The 18,043-nt window shown below is 41.3% G+C and overlaps 1 protein-coding gene across 30 annotated transcripts in view; it reads left to right on the top strand.

The window, feature by feature from the left end:
• PTK2 (protein tyrosine kinase 2) overlaps positions 1–18,043 on the top strand; it is a 327,553-nt gene that overhangs the window by 138,201 nt on the left and 171,309 nt on the right. For all 30 annotated transcript variants that reach the window (XR_011645712.1, XR_011645713.1, XR_011645711.1 and 27 more), the window contains one exon: positions 2,681–2,768. Coding sequence is in view for 26 of the 30 variants with exons in the window: in XM_071208058.1 (XP_071064159.1) it covers positions 2,681–2,768 (88 nt within the window). In the remaining 4 variants the exon portion in view is untranslated. The remainder of the gene's footprint in view (positions 1–2,680; positions 2,769–18,043) is intronic.

Below are 18,043 nucleotides of genomic sequence, written 5' to 3'. Positions count from 1 at the left end.
AATATTAATCTGGTCGTTATTTTTCACTGAGTGTTGCATTAGCCCCTGGTCTGCCTACATCTTCCTGAGGTCCCCTGTTGCCTGTTCGCCATAGCACAGCCTGAGGAAGTGTTGAAAACGCCAGTCTTGGGATGTCACTGCCCTGCTGAAAATGGCCTCCTCTCCCACTGAGAAGCAACCGCAGTCAGGCTTGCAGGGTCCCGCAGTGCCTGCCACTTGTGATCCACCACCTCTTGGAAGCCTGCGCTCCTTCTGCCCTCCTTGTTTTGGCCTGACTGCTGTTCCTGAAAACCAAGCAGCCTCCAGCCCCAGGGCCTTCATACACTCTCTTCCATCTGCCGGGAGCTCTTCCTGCACAGAACTGCTCCGCTCCCTTCCCCCTCCCTTAGTCTTGGCTTAAATAGCACCATGTCAGAGTGACCTTCACTGACCACCGTTTTGAAAATAAGGTCATCATTTGTCCTCCCCTTACCTTGCTTTGTCTTCATAACATTTCCTACCTCCTGACATACGTTTATGTTTTTGTTGTCTGGCCACAACCACAAAAGTGGAAACTTTGAGGGCCAGGACTTTTCCTTTTTATTCACTGATGTATTCCCAGCCCTTGGAACTATGCCTTGTACATAATTGGTGCTGAATAACTATTTCTTGAGTACTTTAATAACACAATAAATAAAACTTAAAACCACATATTAATTGTGTGCCAGTGACTATTCTAGGTGTTTTGTGTTTACTAACTCTTTTGTTTCTCACTACCTCCCTATGAGGAAATTGAAGCTCAGAGAGGTAGGTGGTAGCAGATGGTGATGAAGTGATAGAGCTGAGAATTAAGCTGGGCCATTTCGGCCCAGAGCTGGCGCACTCTCTGCCTTTCTTGGGGTCACCTGTTGACAGTGCTCACCCCAATTTCTGTCCTATCCTAAGTACACAGTAAATGTTGTTCTCAGCCTCAAGACAGCCATGCTTAAGTAGATGGGAGAAGAACAGGCGTGAAACCAGATCACCAGCTATTGAACTTTGGACTGTAGTTTTTGCATTAATACGTAAAGTCTCCTGCAACCTGCTCAAATTATGAAAGCAATCTTGTAACTGATTGCTACCTCTTGCTGATCATTGTTTTCCTAGCCTGCAAAATATGAATAAGTACCCTTCTGATCCCTTATCATGTCAGTTATGAGAAATGGTATGTGTAAAATATCTACTTAAGTGCCTGGTAAATCTTTAAAAAAGTAAATGAAGTAATTGCCCCATTAGAATATCTATAGTAAGTTATTGAACTTTCTGAGGATAAAAATAAAATGGCATCTCATTGTTTGAGAAGTGTTCTCATAAGGTGAACATTTAGAAATCTCCACAGCACCCTCTATATTACATGTTTTTTATCGTTAACATGAACCAGAAGAATTGTATTTATTTCTTTTTGTACTTTTCCCTTATCCTTTTTTTAAAGGTCAAATAATAAACCTTTTAGGAAAAATGTAGATAGTATTGTTAGAACCTTTTAGTAAGCAAATAAATAAATTCTTTTTATTTCATTAAAAGAATTTACTGGAAAGGCAAAGAAGAAATAGGACTGCATAAAAGTTGAGAACTTTTCGTCTTCAGAAGATAACCTTGAGAGTGAAAAGCAAGCCACAGAGTAGAAGAAGATATTCGTTATATCTAACAGAGGCCTCATGCCCAGAATATGTAAAGATTACCAGCAAATCAGTTGGGAATCTGGGTAGAAAAGGGAGACAACTCAATTAAAAGTGGACAAAAACTTGAACAGGCGCTTCACAAAAGACATCCAAAATGGCAATAAACATATGAAAAAATGTTCAGCTTCATTAATCATCAAGGAAGTGCCTGTTAACACCATAATCTATCAGTATTCCCACCAGAGTGACTTAAAAAAGCAAAACAAAAAACTAGAAACTACCATGTGGAGGCAATGGTTTTGAGTGACCAGAACATCCCCAGGCCGCTAGTAGAGTATAAACTGGTACAACCTCTTCAGCATACTGCGTGGTAACAACTGCTAAGGCTGTGATCCAGGAACTCTGTTCCTGAGGATCCACCCAAAAGAAATGCGTATATATGTTCATCAAAAGACACACACAAGAGTGTTCATAGCACTCTGTATTTTATACATATAAACTTGCGACCTCTCTAATTTAAAAAAGAGCATTTATAGCAGCATTCTTCCTAATAGCCAGAAAGTGGAAACTACTCAGATGGCTGTCAGCAGTAACCTGGCTAAACAGCTGTGGTGTGTTCATACAGCAGAACTCTGTTCCATTGTGACCAGCTAGGAAATAATGCTAGCCTAGTTTGTAAACATTTAAAATAAGCCCTTTATGTACAAAAAAAAAAAGAATTCACTCAGCGATGGACGAGTCTCACAAGCACATGCTGAATGAAAGAAGCCAGGCACAAGAGCGTGCACACTGATCCCACTAGGATCAGATAGAAGCCGGAGGAGGCCTGGAGGGCGTGTGCCCTGGCGGCAGTGGAGCTTCCTGGGCGTCTCAGGCTTCGTCTCCTGGGGAGAAGCCATTGATGGCATGTGCACTTTGGGGGCTGAAAAATCAAAAGTTTACATTAAAAAATAAGGGGTTCTTTTTTAACTTTTAAAAAACAATCACGTTTCAGAGTAATTGTAGTCTCTAACTGTTCTATTTTGTCAATTGTTTTTTAGATATGAATTGAGAATTCGTTATTTGCCAAAAGGATTTCTAAACCAGTTTACTGAAGACAAGCCAACTCTGAATTTCTTCTATCAACAGGTATAGGAGGGTGCTTTAATGTACTTTTTTGTTTCTTTGAATCATATTTATTCCATGGTCTTTTTTTAGAATTAGAAATTGATTAAACTTAGCATTTGCAAGAATATAAATTGTCACTGTATATCATGGAGAATCTTGTAACCAGTGAAAAATTAGGAATTTTTGGCTCTGTGAACTCTTGTATGCTTTACAAATCTTAAAAGATACTTTTTATATGGTAGATGTAAGTCCTACTGGACACAACCATTGTTTTAACTTTAATTCAAGTACAATTACCATATCTGAATAGAAACAGATTTGTGGTATGTAGACTTCATTGTAAGAACCAGCCATCCCCTTGGATGTAACCTAGGTAACAATTTGCATGGTAAAGCACAAGAGTAGTCTGCTTCTTACACCTTTAAGGTATTAGTGTTAGTTAGGCAATGACTGCCTGGCACAAATGAATAAAGAAACAATATATTTGCAGCCAAATAAATGTTACTTGTTAAAATTAGTGAAGAATGCTAAGAAGACATGACTGATGAGTACTGGAGGCATGGGTGCATGACAAGCTTGTCATGAAATGTACTTGGTAATTTTCATTTTCATAAATAATGTCCATTCTCGAGTCTCCTCAAAGTGGTGGAGGCACTGAAGCAGTAACTTTGTGTTGTGCTCCGCGCGGTGTCTGGGGCCGCTCTGAGGAGGAGCATCTGCTGAGCCTGTCAGACATGGGCGCTGGGAAGTGCCCTCGAGCCCTGTCTCCAGCTTTGCAGATAAAGGAAGAGATCCCTCTCTAGGTGGAACTGATAGTGCCTTTGAATCTGTGCCAAAAATGAGAAGAAACATGTAAAAATCAGGACCATGACAGATAAATGAAAGATTTTAGGTTTTGTCCTGTAACTCAGTGGAAGCCATTAAAGACTTTAATTAGAGCCTTGATCAGAAATGTGGTGGTGGTTTTTATTTTAAATATATATCTGTCTTGACGGCAGCATCAGCAGTGGAGCGGAGTTTTCAAAGGCTGAGAGCAAGATAAAAGGCTTTTTTGACAATTTAGGCAAGAAATTAGATATAAAGCCTTAGACTGCGGTAGTAAGCACAGTCCAGGTGGCTGGCTTTGACAAGAACTCGGGCGTGGAACTAAAATGGATCATGAAAATATGGAAGAAAAAGACCTGTTGGCCTAAGTCTAGGCGTCTGACTCGGACATTTGAGTGCCAGGAAAGAGAAATGATAGATTAGATTCAGAAGGCAGGAGATAAGAAGGTAGATTGCTTTATTTCCCATGTGCAGTAAGAGTAGTAGATATTCCTGCTTGTGAAATTCAAGCTGTGAGGAAGTTTCCAGCTGTGCTGGTCTCTTTTCTTCTGTGAGGTAGAAGTCACACAGGAAGTGTTAAATTGGGGCCTTGTGGAAAGTTTTGAAGGGTCACAGTAATACAAGGGAGCAAGAGTTCAGTTCGGCAAAACGGAAAGGGAAAAGACGTGTTCAGGTTCCAGCTGAGAGTTTTGGAGGTATACTCACATGGCAGGAGTGATGTCTAGTTTACAGAACTGTAAGGTGGCAAGGGCTTAACTGTTTATATTATATTTTTCTTGTTTGTGTATGATCTGTATCAGTATTGGCATAATTTCTTTGAAAATTCCACCCACTAAAGAAATTTGTGGTTACTTTAGTGACACTGGTATCCAGAGGCCTAAATAGCTCACAATTATTCCTTTTTATAATTTCTAGGCCAACCTAAAACTCAGCAACTTCTTTTTTATTCCATTCACGCTGTTACTAGGTTGTTCTAGTTTTTCCCTTTTGAAAGTCCTCATTACTAGCTATATGGTTGAGAGTATGTTCCAGCATATACCACGGCATCCCAGATTTTCTTCTACTAGTAGGGCATGTGTTATACTGCAGTCTGTATAATTCAGCTGAGTAGTCTTGAGAAGACCCAAGAGAAGATGGAGTGTGATGATGTGGCTTTCCTTCAGGAGGTGTTTTACATGCAGGGGATGCTGGAGAGCCTCTGGTCCTGCCCGTGCTGCCCCAGGACTGCAGGAGCCACGTGGAGGCTCTGAGCACGCATGTTCTCAAGACGTATCCCGTTGGCTTATTATGTGGACTAAATGAGATAAAACTGCCTGCCACCTGATGGCACAATAGTTATTGGATTTTCACACTGTAGACTGTACCAGGTGTAGGAGCATTTGGCATTTACTGTTTGCATATCCACAACAAGTGTTAGCTGCACATTGTAGAATGGTACACATCTGACCCTTTCTCCTCTTGTGTGCTCTCCATACAAAAACCCTTCAGCCTGTCCACATCACGTCTACTTTCATCTCATTTTTCAGTTTCTCTTCTTCACTTTATCCCTGTTTTCATTTTTTTAAATTGTTAAATAATATGACCCAATTTTAGGAAGTACAGAAAATATTTTAGGACATCACTCAAAATATCTCTGTCCTTATAAATATTTACATTTGGGATGTCCTTTTATAATATTTCACCAAGTGCATAATTTTAAAAAAAAATCATTGTAGTCAAGTGGGCCCTTTCCCATGGTGATGGCCGGGTACCTCAGCCTCTAGTGACAATAGACAGAGGAACATACAGGCAGTGCTCCCAGAGAGGGGAGGGGGAAGGAGAAGAGGGCCATGATTTGTCAGAACTCATGAATTGGCAAATAGATTAAAAACCTAAAAATATGGTCATATCCTCCAGATATGTTAGGGCCACCATATGGTATTGCCATTTTTGTAAGTAAATTTATCTTTTTTGGGTTCATTTCTAAAATAATTTTACATTTGTGGTTAGAGAATGTGGTTTGATACTAACTGTTCAAATTGTTTATTCTGGCTTCATCATCTTGCAAATATTTAATTTTTGGAAGGATTCCAGTTTTGATTAAGTAGAATCTGTCGTCTTTGATTATTCAGTGCAGGGCTCAATAAATACCCAAGGTTATTAGTTGTGTTGTTTGGATCTTCTGGATCTCCGTTATTCTTTTTTCCAACCTGAGAGAAAATGTTGCTGGATATCTAGGTCCAGGCACATTGTGGTGTTTCTCATTGTTGCTTTTGATGAGTTGCCTCTCACTCTGTCTTCGTAGATGATCTTCCCCGTCACTCTAGGTGGTTTTAAGATCTTTACTTTGTCTTCAGTGTTCTGCAGTTCCATTACAAACTAGGTGTGGATTTCTAATTATCTTTTTCTCCTTGATAGGCGTAGGTCTACCTGTATCTGTGGGTTGATGTCTTTTTCATTAATTCTGAAAAATGTCTTGGAGAGAATCTATTTAAATACTGCCTTTTCTCCATTGTTTTTTTTCTTTCTGGGATCTCAGTTTAGATTGTGTGTCAGACCTCAGTCTCTGTCCACATCTATTAACTTTTCATATTTTCAACTCCTTGGTTCTGTAGGCTGTCCAACATGTGTTCTAAGAATTTCAGATAAATCTTTCACATCACCAGTTCTTTCCTTAGCTGTAATCAATTTGATATTCAGTGCATTTGTTGGTATTTTATGATTTTTTTATCTTATAAAGTTTCAATGTTTTTGGCAGAAGGGGAGACATCTACCAGGCCGTTTTTAATGGTCATTATTTGCAAATTGGTCTGGCCCCCTCCCCCCCTTTTTTTTTTTTAACATTTCATATGTATATAGTTAATGTCTGCTCTGAATCTGAATTCCAACTTCTCGAGGTTCTTGGGCTTCTTATCTATTGTTGGGTTGGTTTGGACTCTTATTAAAGTGACTTGTTTCCTTACATCTTATTATGAACTATTATTTTGTTGAACTTTATTTATTTCTCCCCCCTACCCTCCACCCCAGTTGTCTGTTCTCTGTGTCTGTTTGCTGCGTCTTCTTTGTCCGCTTCTGTTAGCGGCACAGGAATCTGTGTTTCTTTTTGTTGTGTCAGCTCTCCGTATGTGTGGCACCATTCCTGGGCAGGCTGCACTTCGCGCTGAGCGGCTCTCCTTACAGGGCACACTCCTTGCGAGTGGGGCTCCCCTACGCGGGGGACACCCCTTGGTGGCACGGCACTCCTTGTGCACATCAGCAGTTCGCATGGGCCAGCTCCACACGGGTCAGGGAGGCCCGGGGTTTGAACCGCGGACCTCCCATGTAGTAGACGGACGCCCTAACCACTGGGCCAAGTCTGCCGCCTATATGTGAGTCTTGAGGACTTAAATTGCAGATTCATTCCTCTAGTAGATTTCTATTTGCTTATCAGCCATCATTAGCCTGCAGAGAACAAATGGGTCCACTAGTATATATTTTGTTTCGTAAGAAAGTACCAGCCCCTTTTTCAGAATGATTCTATTGTACTACTTTTTCTCCAAGAATGCATGAGAGTTCTGGTTGCTTCACATTCTACCGAACATCTGGTGTTGTCAATCTTTACTTTTAGCTGTGTGTAGTGGAATCACATTGTGGTATCAGTTTGCACTAACCTAATAACAGTCTGATGATGGTGGAGCACTTTTTCAAGGGGATATGGGCCTTCTTTAATGAAAGGGCTTGTTAAATCTGCCCATTGTGTAATATTAAGTTGAAATTTGTTACTTGTCCTGAATACCAGTCCTTTATCAAATCATGTGTTTTTTGTATATTTTCTTCAAGACTAACTGATCACGGTTTTTTAAACCTAGAAAATGGGGCAGGTGTCAGGGAGTTGTATTAAATGAAATGAAATATATCAAAACACTTAGAACTGTCTGGCACATTGTGAACACTTAAAAGCATTATGTATTAATATTTCTGTTTTATAAGAATCATTATTTTTAATGGTAGCTCTTTATGAGGTTAGAAAGAAAACAATTAAATTGAGAGTATCCCTTCCACCAGTACCATCTCGTGAGTCAAAGAGAGAGAAAAAGAAAAAAAAAAAGGAACTCTAAAGAAAACTTTAAAAACTAACATAGTTTTATTATTTCTTTATCTGAAATTTCATCCAAGTCCCTATTCACTGTGTCCTTGTTTTGGGTGGGGTCGTGTGGAAAACGGCACGTCATTGAAGGTGTTCACGTTGAGTGTTGGCTTCCAGGTTGGGGTGATTTTTACGAACACAGTTTCGTTCCCAGCTGCCCTGAATGTGATACCTAATGTGAGAATTCTCAGATGATTCCCTGGATGTTTCTGACCCACTTTGGAATATTCTGAAAGATATTAATCAGTACACTCTAAAAATAAACTAGGATCTTGTTGTAACACTATTCACTGTAGAGCAGAAATCTGTTAAGACATTTTTGACAATAACCTAATAGCTCATTAGAAAGCAAGATGAGTGTGTGTTGCCCTGAAATGTGATTTTTCTTTTGTCATATAACACTTTGTTTCCTTTTCTCTCTCTTAACTTTTATGTGTTAAAATTGCTAGTATTTTGCCATTTGTTTGAAGGGCAATGTCTGTGTTTAGCCAAGAAGGTGCATGTTAATTAAATTTGCATTGGTGGTGCTGAACTTATGTAGAAACCTTTTGGCACTGTTGAAATTTCCAGCTTTTAGGAAGCCTGGGTATGACATGAAAACTGAGTTTTCCATCCATTGTCTCTTAAAAAAAGATTAAATGTAGCATAATCAGTGTTTTGTTGTTTTTTACTAAATGAATTCCAAGAGGAAATGATTGAGTCTAAAATCACCATTTTATTTTGTGGTACAGAATCTAAACTTGCCTGTAGGAGGGCATGGCATCCTTATTTTTTCTTGATCAATCTTCCTATTATTTGTATTTTTATTTTTGATATTTACAGATTTTCATTCTGATAGCTCTGTTATCAGAAATTGATTTCCTTATTTGTTTTCTTGGCCTTGAAGTTTTCTGACAGTTAAAACATATTTTGAAATGGCAACCCTAAGTGGTAAATTATAGTTTAGAATCTGGCATTTTTTATGTGGGGATTCTCAGCTGCCTACTTGCAGAAAGATGATAAAATTTAATATAGGTCTAATTCTGTATTATTATAAGCAATATTTTCTACCCTAATTTCATAGATTTATTAGTGGAAATTTCTTTTTGCTTTTTTTTGACTCATATACTTTTGGTAATTCTACTAAAGTACTCATGGTTAATGAGAACTCAGGTAAACTCATGTTACTTATATACTGTTCAACACCCTTTTTTTTAATCTTTGTAAATTCTTTTTTTTTATTGTCTTTTAAAATTTATTGAAATATATCATTCATACATAAACATAAACAATAAGTATCTAATAGTTAACTTACAAAACAAACATACTTAACATCAAACAAACAAATATAACATCTCACCCTATCACCAAGAACTTGCATTGTTTTTAAACCTTTTTAACTAACGATTAAAGAGCATTGTCAAAATATTACTACTAATCAAAGTAGTTTTCCCCTAACCAATCCGATTGTTATTACCTTTATATCATTTATATATGAACATACATAAACAATTAAGTGATAGTAAAAGTTGTGAGCTTACAAAGCAAACATGCAAACATCATACAGGGGTCCCATACATCAACCCTCCACCAACACCTTGCATTGTCATGAGGCGTTTGTTACAAACTATGAAAGAACACTGTCAAAATCTTACTACTAATCATAGTCCTTACATTTGGTGTGTTTTTCCCCCAACCCGCCCTACTATTATTTTTAAAATATATATTTTTATGACAGAAGTTGTAACCTTATAAAACAATCATGCACATGTGCAGAAGTCTCAGACAACACCCCTCTATCAATACACCACAATGTGGTATGTCATTTGCTACAGATAAGATAATATCATCTGATTGTTACCATGTCCATAGTGTACATTTGGCTCACATTTTCCATACTGCCTCAGTATCAACACAGTACATCTTTTGCATAGATGCAAGAATATTATCACTACTGACCACAGTCCACAGGTCACTTCAGCTGTATTTTTCCCATGCTTCTCCACATTCCCATCACCCTGCAGTAGTGGTAAACATTTGTTCTAGCTCACAAAGGACACTCTTGCATCTATACCATCAACCACAGTTCTCACCCCACTCTTGGTTTACTGTACTATCCATTTCCTAGATTATTCTCAAGCATTCTGTCAATTGGCATTTACATAACTAGACTACCATTTTCAGTCATATCCCCATTTGTAAACTAGCTGTTACTCACTGTGTATTACTATACATTTCCACAATTTTACAGTAAAGCTAATTAAAACTTGTACATACATTAAACATCAGTAGTCCACTCAGTCCTTCTCTTATCTCCTCTAAGAATCCACCATCTACCACCAGCTCTTGAAGATATTTTCCAATTATTTCTTCTAGAAGTTTTATGGTTCTTTTATTTTTAGTGTTTTGATCCAGTTTTGGATAAGGTGTGAGATAGGGTCCTCTTTTCTTCTTTCAGCTACGGATGTCCAACTCTTTCAGCACCATTTGTTGAATGGATTGCTCTGTCCGAGCTTGTGAGATTGACAGGCGAGTCAAAACTCACTTGACCATACCTGTGAGGCTGTTTCTGAACCACAAGTTTGGTTCCACTGGTCTATGTGTCTGTCTTTAGGCCGGTATCGTGCTGATTTTACCGCTATAGGTAGGTATTATGATTTAAAGTCTGGAGATGGGGGTTCACTTTTCCTTTTTATAATGTTTCTGGCTGTTCAGGACTCCTTACCCTTCCAAATAAATTTAATGATCGTGTTTTCAATTTTTTCTTTAATGCTGGTGTTATTTTTTTCAGGATTGCATTAAATCTGTATATCAATTTGAGTAGAATGACATCTTAATGTTAGTTAGTCTTCCAGTCCATGAGCATGGAATGTTCTTCCAGTTATTTAGGGGGTTAGGGTTTTTAAATTTATTTTAACATTGAGTTGCAGGTTTCTGAATACAAGTGCTTTAACATCATTGGTTAAGTTTATTCCTGACTATTTGAGTTTTATCTATCATATTTTATTTTTACCACTCTTTTGGTACTTTTAGTTACTTTTATTGATACAGTCTTCATTTCTAGACTCTCTTCCAGACCTCTCTCTTTTGACTTTTCAGGCTCTAGCACACCTTTTAGTATTTCCTGAAATTCTTGTCTCTTGCTTAGAAATCCTCTCAGTTTCTGTTAATCTGTGAATATTCTAATTTCGCCCTCGTTTTTGAAAGACAGTCTTGCTGGATATAAGATTCTTGTCTGGAAGTTTTTCTCTTAAATATATCAGACCACTGTCTTCTTGCCTCCATGGTTTCTGGTGAGAACTCAGCACTTAATCTTATTGGATATCCCTTATATGTTATGCATTGCTTTTCTCTTGCTGCTTTCAGAATTCTCTCTTTGTCTTTGGCCTTTGACATTCTGATAAGTGTCTTGGAGTTGGTCTGCTTGGATTTTTTCGGATGGGAGTACGGTGTGCTTCTTGAGATTTGTTTGAACATCTATAACTAGATGTCCTAACTCCTTTATGTTGTCTGGAGGCTTATCTTGTTCCTTTAACTAGGCCATAGCTTCCTGTTTCTTGGTGTAGATTGTAATTTTTGTTTGGTGTCTTTGCATCTGGCTTACTAGAGTATTTATTCTGGGTGCAGTTTTTCTCTTTAGTTTAAGACTTCCTATCATTTCTCCCTTGCTGGTTGTGTAGTAGGAGCCAAGCATGTAGTTGGTGCTGTAAGCTGTGGAGGCTCAAGCTGCCCTCATTGCACCAGGGACCAATGAAGCTTCTTCCAACTTTCTCCTTTGCCAGGGGTAGGGACAGAGTCACAGCTATATGAAATAATCCACATGCAGGCCTAGACTGTAGTTGCCCAGAGAGACTGATAAAGCCTCACACCCTTTTGTCCCCTGCCTGGGGCAGTGATGGCGCTGCAGGTGTGGGCAGCAGTCTATGCAGTGCGGGTCCAAGATGACTGCAGTTGCCCTGGTAGACTTCTGATTTTCAGTCTATGCCAGCCGAAGTTCCCTGCAGTTACCTGTACAGGCTGATGCAGGGCTCCTCAGCCTCCTCCCTGCCAGAGGCGGGGCTGAAGCCTTGGCAGGCTGCAGGCTGATCTGTGAGAAATAAACTGTCAGCCTGGCTCCCCTCAGAATGGCAGCCTCTGGCCTCTTTCTGACTTGGGCTGGTTCTCACCCCAGCTGTTCCCAGGGTTATCTCTTAGCTAGCCAAGTCTCCCAATCAGTAGCTGAAATAGGCAGCCAACGGTCTCCTCCTCCCTTGTTTCTGGGAAAAGGAGCTTCCAAGTCCAGCCACAGAACAGCTCCTGGGGCAGCTCGTGCTGCCAGAGCAGGACAATCACCAGCCTCTGCGACTGGTAATTTCCATGAGAGGCTGGCGCAGGTCACTGCAGCTTCCTCCCTGCTGGAGGTGGCACTGGGGTTAGGCCAGACCCGCAATATGGTCTGGATGGGAAGAAGCCGGTCCCCACCAGCACTGGGATTTTCGTCCACTCCTCTTCCCCTCGTGCCAGGCGCGGAGTTAAGATGGCAGCTCCCTGCCTCTTTCTGACTTGGACAGGCTCAAGCCCTAGGTGTTCTCAGGATTATACTTAGCCCACTGGGTTTCTTCATCATAGCTGAAACTGGTGCCCAGCCATCTCTTCCTCCCCTGTTTTGGGGAAGTGGAGCTTTCGATCCCAGCCGCGGAACAGCTCCCGAGGCGGCTTGTGCCTCCAGTGGAGGATGGCATCGGCCTCCACGGTGTGGAACTTCTACTTATGAGTCTTCTCTGCAGACGGGCAGTCTCCTCCTTCCATTCCTTCAAGGATATGGCTGGCTGCTCTTCTGGCCTCCTGGAGCCCCCAAACAGGTGCTTCAGCTAGCTCCAGAGAGCTCTGGGCATTTGCTAACTGCCCTGTAGCAGGAGCTGACTCCAGGAGCGCCTTACTCCACTGCCATCTTGCTGGTTCTGCTTATGTCTTTTTTTAAAAACATAAATAGATCACATAAATCATTACATTAAAATACATAAGAGCTTCCCATATACTCCACTCCCACCCCACCCCTGCTCTTCCCACATCAACATCCCCTTTCATCAGTGAGGCACATTCATTGCATTTGGTGAATGCACCCTGGAGCACTGCCACACCCCACAGACCATAGTTTACATTGTAGTTCACACTCTCCCCCAGTCCATCCAGTGGGTTAGGGCAGGATATACAGTGTTCTGCATCTGTCCTTGCAATATCATTTAGGACAACTCCAAGTCCCAAAAACGGCCCCACATCACATCTCTTCTTCCCTCTCCCTGCCCCCAGCAACTACTGTGGCCACTGTCTCCACATCAATGATACAATTTCTTCCATTACTAGTCACAGTAGTTTCACTGTAGAATATCAGTAAGTCCTCTCTAATCCATGCTTATTCCTCCATCCTGTGGACCCTGGCATGGTGATGTCCACTCCACCTCTAAATCTAGAACACCCTTATTTCTTTGTCATCCTTCCGTGTAAAAGATTTTAGAAAATGGGAAAACAGAAATTGTCCTTTTCTGATAATTGACCATCTCTGCATATATTTTCAATTTGCCTTTAGTCAGCCTCAGGGCTTTTGACAGACTTAATTTTGCCAGAGCATCCTTATGTTGGGACTCCCAAGATATCCTGAGGCTGGGCCATTCTGAGAAGGATTTACAGGAGTCCAGAGGTGCTGTATTTAAGGTTGCAGTTTTATTATAGAGAAAGGACACAGTAAAATCAGCAGAAAGAAAAGGTGCATGTGGTGAAATCAGGAGGAAATCAAGCGCAAGTGTCTAGTTGTAGGGACGTGCTTTCTTCCCCTCAGCAATGATGTATGACGACAAAGGCAAAGAGTTGCCAACGGGAAACGGACTTTGGCCCAGTGGTTAGGGCGTCCGTCTACCATATGGGAGGTCCGCGGTTCAAACCCCGGGCCTCCTTGACCCGTGTGGAGCTGGCCATGTGCAGTGCTGATGCGCGCAGGGAGTGCCGTGCCACGCAGGGGTGTCCCCCGCGTGGGGGAGCCCCACACGCAAGGAGTGCGCCCATGAGGAAAGCCGCCCAGCGTGAAAAGAGGGTGCAGCCTGCCCAGGAATGGTGATGCCCACACTTACCGTGCCGCTGACGACAACAGAAGCGGACAAAGAAACAAGAAGCAGCAAAATAGACACCAAGAACAGACAACCAGGGGAGGGGGGAAATTAAATAAATAAATAAATCTTTAAAAAAAAAAAAAAGAGTTGCCAACAGGGAAGCTCTTTGGAGCCTGAGTGGTCAGGGTTTTTACTGGGAGTCATAATTGAGCACCTATATCATGATCTCAGTTATTTGAGCTTGAGAGAGAAAGCAGTTGTGTACCAGCACTGACACTGTTAGTGCCACCTCATCAGACTGGCTCAGTGTGGCCCAGGGCACAGCTGGGACAGTTCAAGAGGTGAGTTTCCAGGAGTGGTGGAGGCCACTCCTAAAAATAGGCCTTTTGGGGGAATGTGCAGGGTTTGGGCAACAAAGGCTGCTGAGTTAGCCCTTCTTTCTTGGACTGAGATAATCTCTACTGTCTTCAGCTCTTCCCTTAAGTGGCTCTTGGTGTGCAAACATTGGGTCTGTCTTTTTTACCACTGTATTCCCAATACAGCAAACATGTTTTAGATGCTTGCTTCATTTTTTTGGAATGATTTACTAGTAAGAAGTGACTTAATTGGTGCTGATGTCCTGGTTTTCTGAAAAGTTTGATGAGAATTAAAAAATATATTTAGATACTCTATATCAAATCTTTTAAAAATTGATATGCAGCTATGATTCTTAAATTACCTCTAGTATAATTTGTGGTTCCTTTTCCATTATAAACTGAGAAAAAAGAGACAGTGGAAACATTTGTTGTCATTTAGTGCTTTTAAATTTTGGTCCTTGTCCCCCATGGTGTATTCTCAAGGTAATGTCCAGAGTAATCCTTATAAAATGAAAATTTACCCCCATAACCTCTGGGTGTCCTGGTCCTGCTCCCACCCACTGCTTGCCCGTTCTCTGACCTTGCACTTACTCTTGCAAAGCCCTTGCACTTACTCTTTACTCCTTGCAGTGCTCTCTCCTGCGTTTCTCCCTCTCCTCCCCTTCCTACCCCCCCCCCACCATGCTTTCCCTCCAAATCTGCTTTCTCCGTGAGGCCCCCGTGCTCATCCTGCTTCACATTGCTGCACTCCCCTTTCTCTCCAGTGTTTCTCCACGGCACTCCTCACCATGTGACTGCCGCTCTCCCTCCTCAGTGTGCGTTCCTGCTTGTTGGGTTCACCACGTGCCCTGGCACAGGGTGGGTGTTCAGTGAATGTCTGTGGACCCAGTCAGTGAATGAATAACTGTTGAATGTTCAGTGACATGGTAGACGGTGGAGAAGTATATGACATGTTAAGACAGCACAGTCCTTACCATTACATTTTTGTTTATTTTTATAGCTTAAGTATACAAGAGAAAAATTAGGAAGTTACTTCTGAGTTCCTGTTATATACTAGATATTCCTCTCTGTCATCTGGCAAAACTCAGGAAAGAGTGTTTTACATTTGAGCCAAGCTTAGGCTCCAAGAGTTCATTTACTTGCTTGGGGTTGCTTGAGGTTTTGTGTCTGCCCTCAGCTGCATTCTTTTTGAACCCGGTACCAAAGGACCTCGGGTGCAATTGGCAATTCTGTGTATGTGAGGATGCATTCAGAGACCCAAGCAAAATACAGAATCTTAATGGGTGGCCAAAGTATTGAGTTGACGTGTGGACTGAATTATAGAATAGTCTAAGATTAATATTTTCTATTAGAGAATGTGAGCAGTTCTTATATTAAAATCCTGCTCTTAATTCTATTGCAGAGCAAGATGGAAAAACACATGAATATAAATACAGTACTTGCCCTCAGAAGGAAGTCCATATATATCCTGTTTTTTTAAGTAGGAAATGGATATTGGTGTGCAAACAATTTTTTTAAATCAAAATTCCTTCAGAGGTGTTTTTTAATTTATATTATTTTTTGCCTAGTTACTGGACCCAAGGTTAAGAAAGAGTAGTACCCATGGTAGAAAAAGCATGCAGCACAGTGACAGTAGTAAAACTAACCAGGAGGTGCATGTGGAGCCGGTAGGATGGACATGGAGGGGGTGCTTCAGGGCAGGTGGGCTCCCTCCCCACCCTGCTGGCCAGCAGCCTCCATCTTAGCAGAATCAGACACCTGTGTCCACCTGTCTGTACAAGGAATGAGTGTGCAGGAAGGCATAGGTACAAACAGCCAGTTTTACCATGTGACCTTGGGCCAATGAACTTTTCTATTTTTGTCTTTAAAATAGGACTGATAAAAGCTACTTTGAAGGTTTATTGTAAAGCTTAGAAATTACATGTGTAAAGCACTTAGCATGGTGCCTGGTCCTTCACAGTGGTACCTCAGCACTCTTGTAGGACTTTCCCTGAGGCTCTAATGGGAGCTGGCAGGGCCCAGCGCCCAGTGATGTTATGAGGAGCCAAAGAGCCATTGCACAGCATTCTGCTTGACGTTGCGCTCTAGGTACAGAGCTAAACGCTCAGGTAACTTACTACACAAATGAAGGCAGGTAATTCTGTTGGGAGTTAGGAAGGGGAGAGAAGTAGTTAAGGAACGTTCACAAAAGAAATGAACCCTGATGTGTTGAAGAAAAACGCCCCAGCAGCGCGTGGGCACGGGCAGGCACAGGGCCTCAGCTCACGTTGTCTGGGTCGTGGGAATTGGGCCAGGTGCTGGCCTGTCAGGGCACTTGAGCGGGGACTCGTCCACTCTCTTCCAGCAGAAGGAAACTGTGCAGGGGCTCAGGTAAGGAAGAGGTGAGGTGAGTCAGAGGAGCTGTGGTGGTTAGTTGTCTCATGTCAGTACACTTTGGAGAATTCATAGATCACGTGACACTGTGAATGGATGTCAGGCTTGTGTTTATGCATTTCTGAAAGCCAGGAACAAAAGATTGAAACTGGAGGAAAACAACTCTTAAAACTTTTAAGTCAGGTCCATAAATAAGGACAAGGACATTGTCCATAAAGAGTGTTAAATTACAGTTTTTCCCTTTTTTCATTTTTGCAACTAATGGGAATTTGGTTTTGATGAATGAGATTCAGCATTTGATTACATCTTCCCACCTGTAAATAGTTTTTAGAAATTACAGTAATTAATCTTCAAGACAATTTTGTCATGGTGCATTTTCCGCAGTGTGTAATTGATGTTCCACACTGGTTCTCTAATTCATATTCTACACTGGTTTCTCTAAGAAGTGTGTGCTAAACCAACTAAATTTGTTGATTGTATTTCTCTAACTCATATAAATACACATCTTGATTTATTTCTCATGCCTTTTAGTTGGATAATAAACTTTCTTATAATGCAAAAACTAAGTTTTACATTTGCATTTACTTTTTGCTCTATAGGAGAAAGAGCCAATGGAAAATAAAGTTAAAACTTGTTAATTTAGTTGACTCTTTCTAAAGAGCCTGTTATGTGTAAAGAATGGAGACTACCATTGCTTGTGAGTCTTACATGGAAAATAAAATTGACATGCAGAGGTGCCAAAGCCCAGTTTGAGGAATTTTTGTTCACTCATTCACTTGCCCACTTACTCATTTAATAAATATTTATTCACCGTCAACTGTGCAGCATGTATAATTCTAAGTGCTAATGTAGAAAATGAAAGTTTTTAAGAGGAAATGGTGTTTAGATGGGAAGAGTAGATGGTTGTCCACCCATAGGCAGAGGGAGATTGCTCCCACCATGAAATTCACGAGCAGATGAGTCCTGTGCAGGACGGGGTGGAAGTCGCTGTTCCCACTGGCAGAAGCTTTTGATTTCTCCCACAGGAAGGAAGTGTAGCAGGGTGACAGGAGAAGGCAGGGGCAGCCTAGTAGGGAACTTTGGAGGCAAGCGTCGTCAAGCTTCCAGAATTGTGCTTGGCTGGTAGACATTCGTCGTCAGGACTCTAAAACAAAGCCTGGTGTCGCCTACTTTTGAGGATGGACATGGAGGTGGGAGCCAGGGTATGGGGGTGCTGGCTTCACTATGGGGTGGTGTAGCCAGCAAATGATGGTGGGGGGATAACGGGGCACTGGGAGTGAGGAATTCTCTGCAAGGGAAGCCGCAGTGCTGAGCCGTTGAGTTGAAGGTGGTCGTGAATTGGAGCGAAATACCTGGGAGTGGGAATCCCTTAGGACAGGAGCAAGGCTGCGCATAGGCCAGGAGGAAGGAGCTCTTTTTGGGGCCAGGGATAACATTTCATTTAATTGGGATTCAGAATAATATCCCTGTCATCAAAATGGATTGCAGATGTTGATCTGTTGATGCTAATCTGTAAGGAGATTTTACTCTTACTTTGGAAATACCTTCTCACACAGATATTGCCATATACTGGTG

The sequence above is a fragment of the Dasypus novemcinctus genome, chromosome 14 (genome assembly GCF_030445035.2).
Source record: "Dasypus novemcinctus isolate mDasNov1 chromosome 14, mDasNov1.1.hap2, whole genome shotgun sequence".
Taxonomy (NCBI): Eukaryota; Metazoa; Chordata; class Mammalia; order Cingulata; family Dasypodidae; genus Dasypus; species Dasypus novemcinctus.
This window is presented reverse-complemented; position numbering and strand designations above follow the sequence as displayed.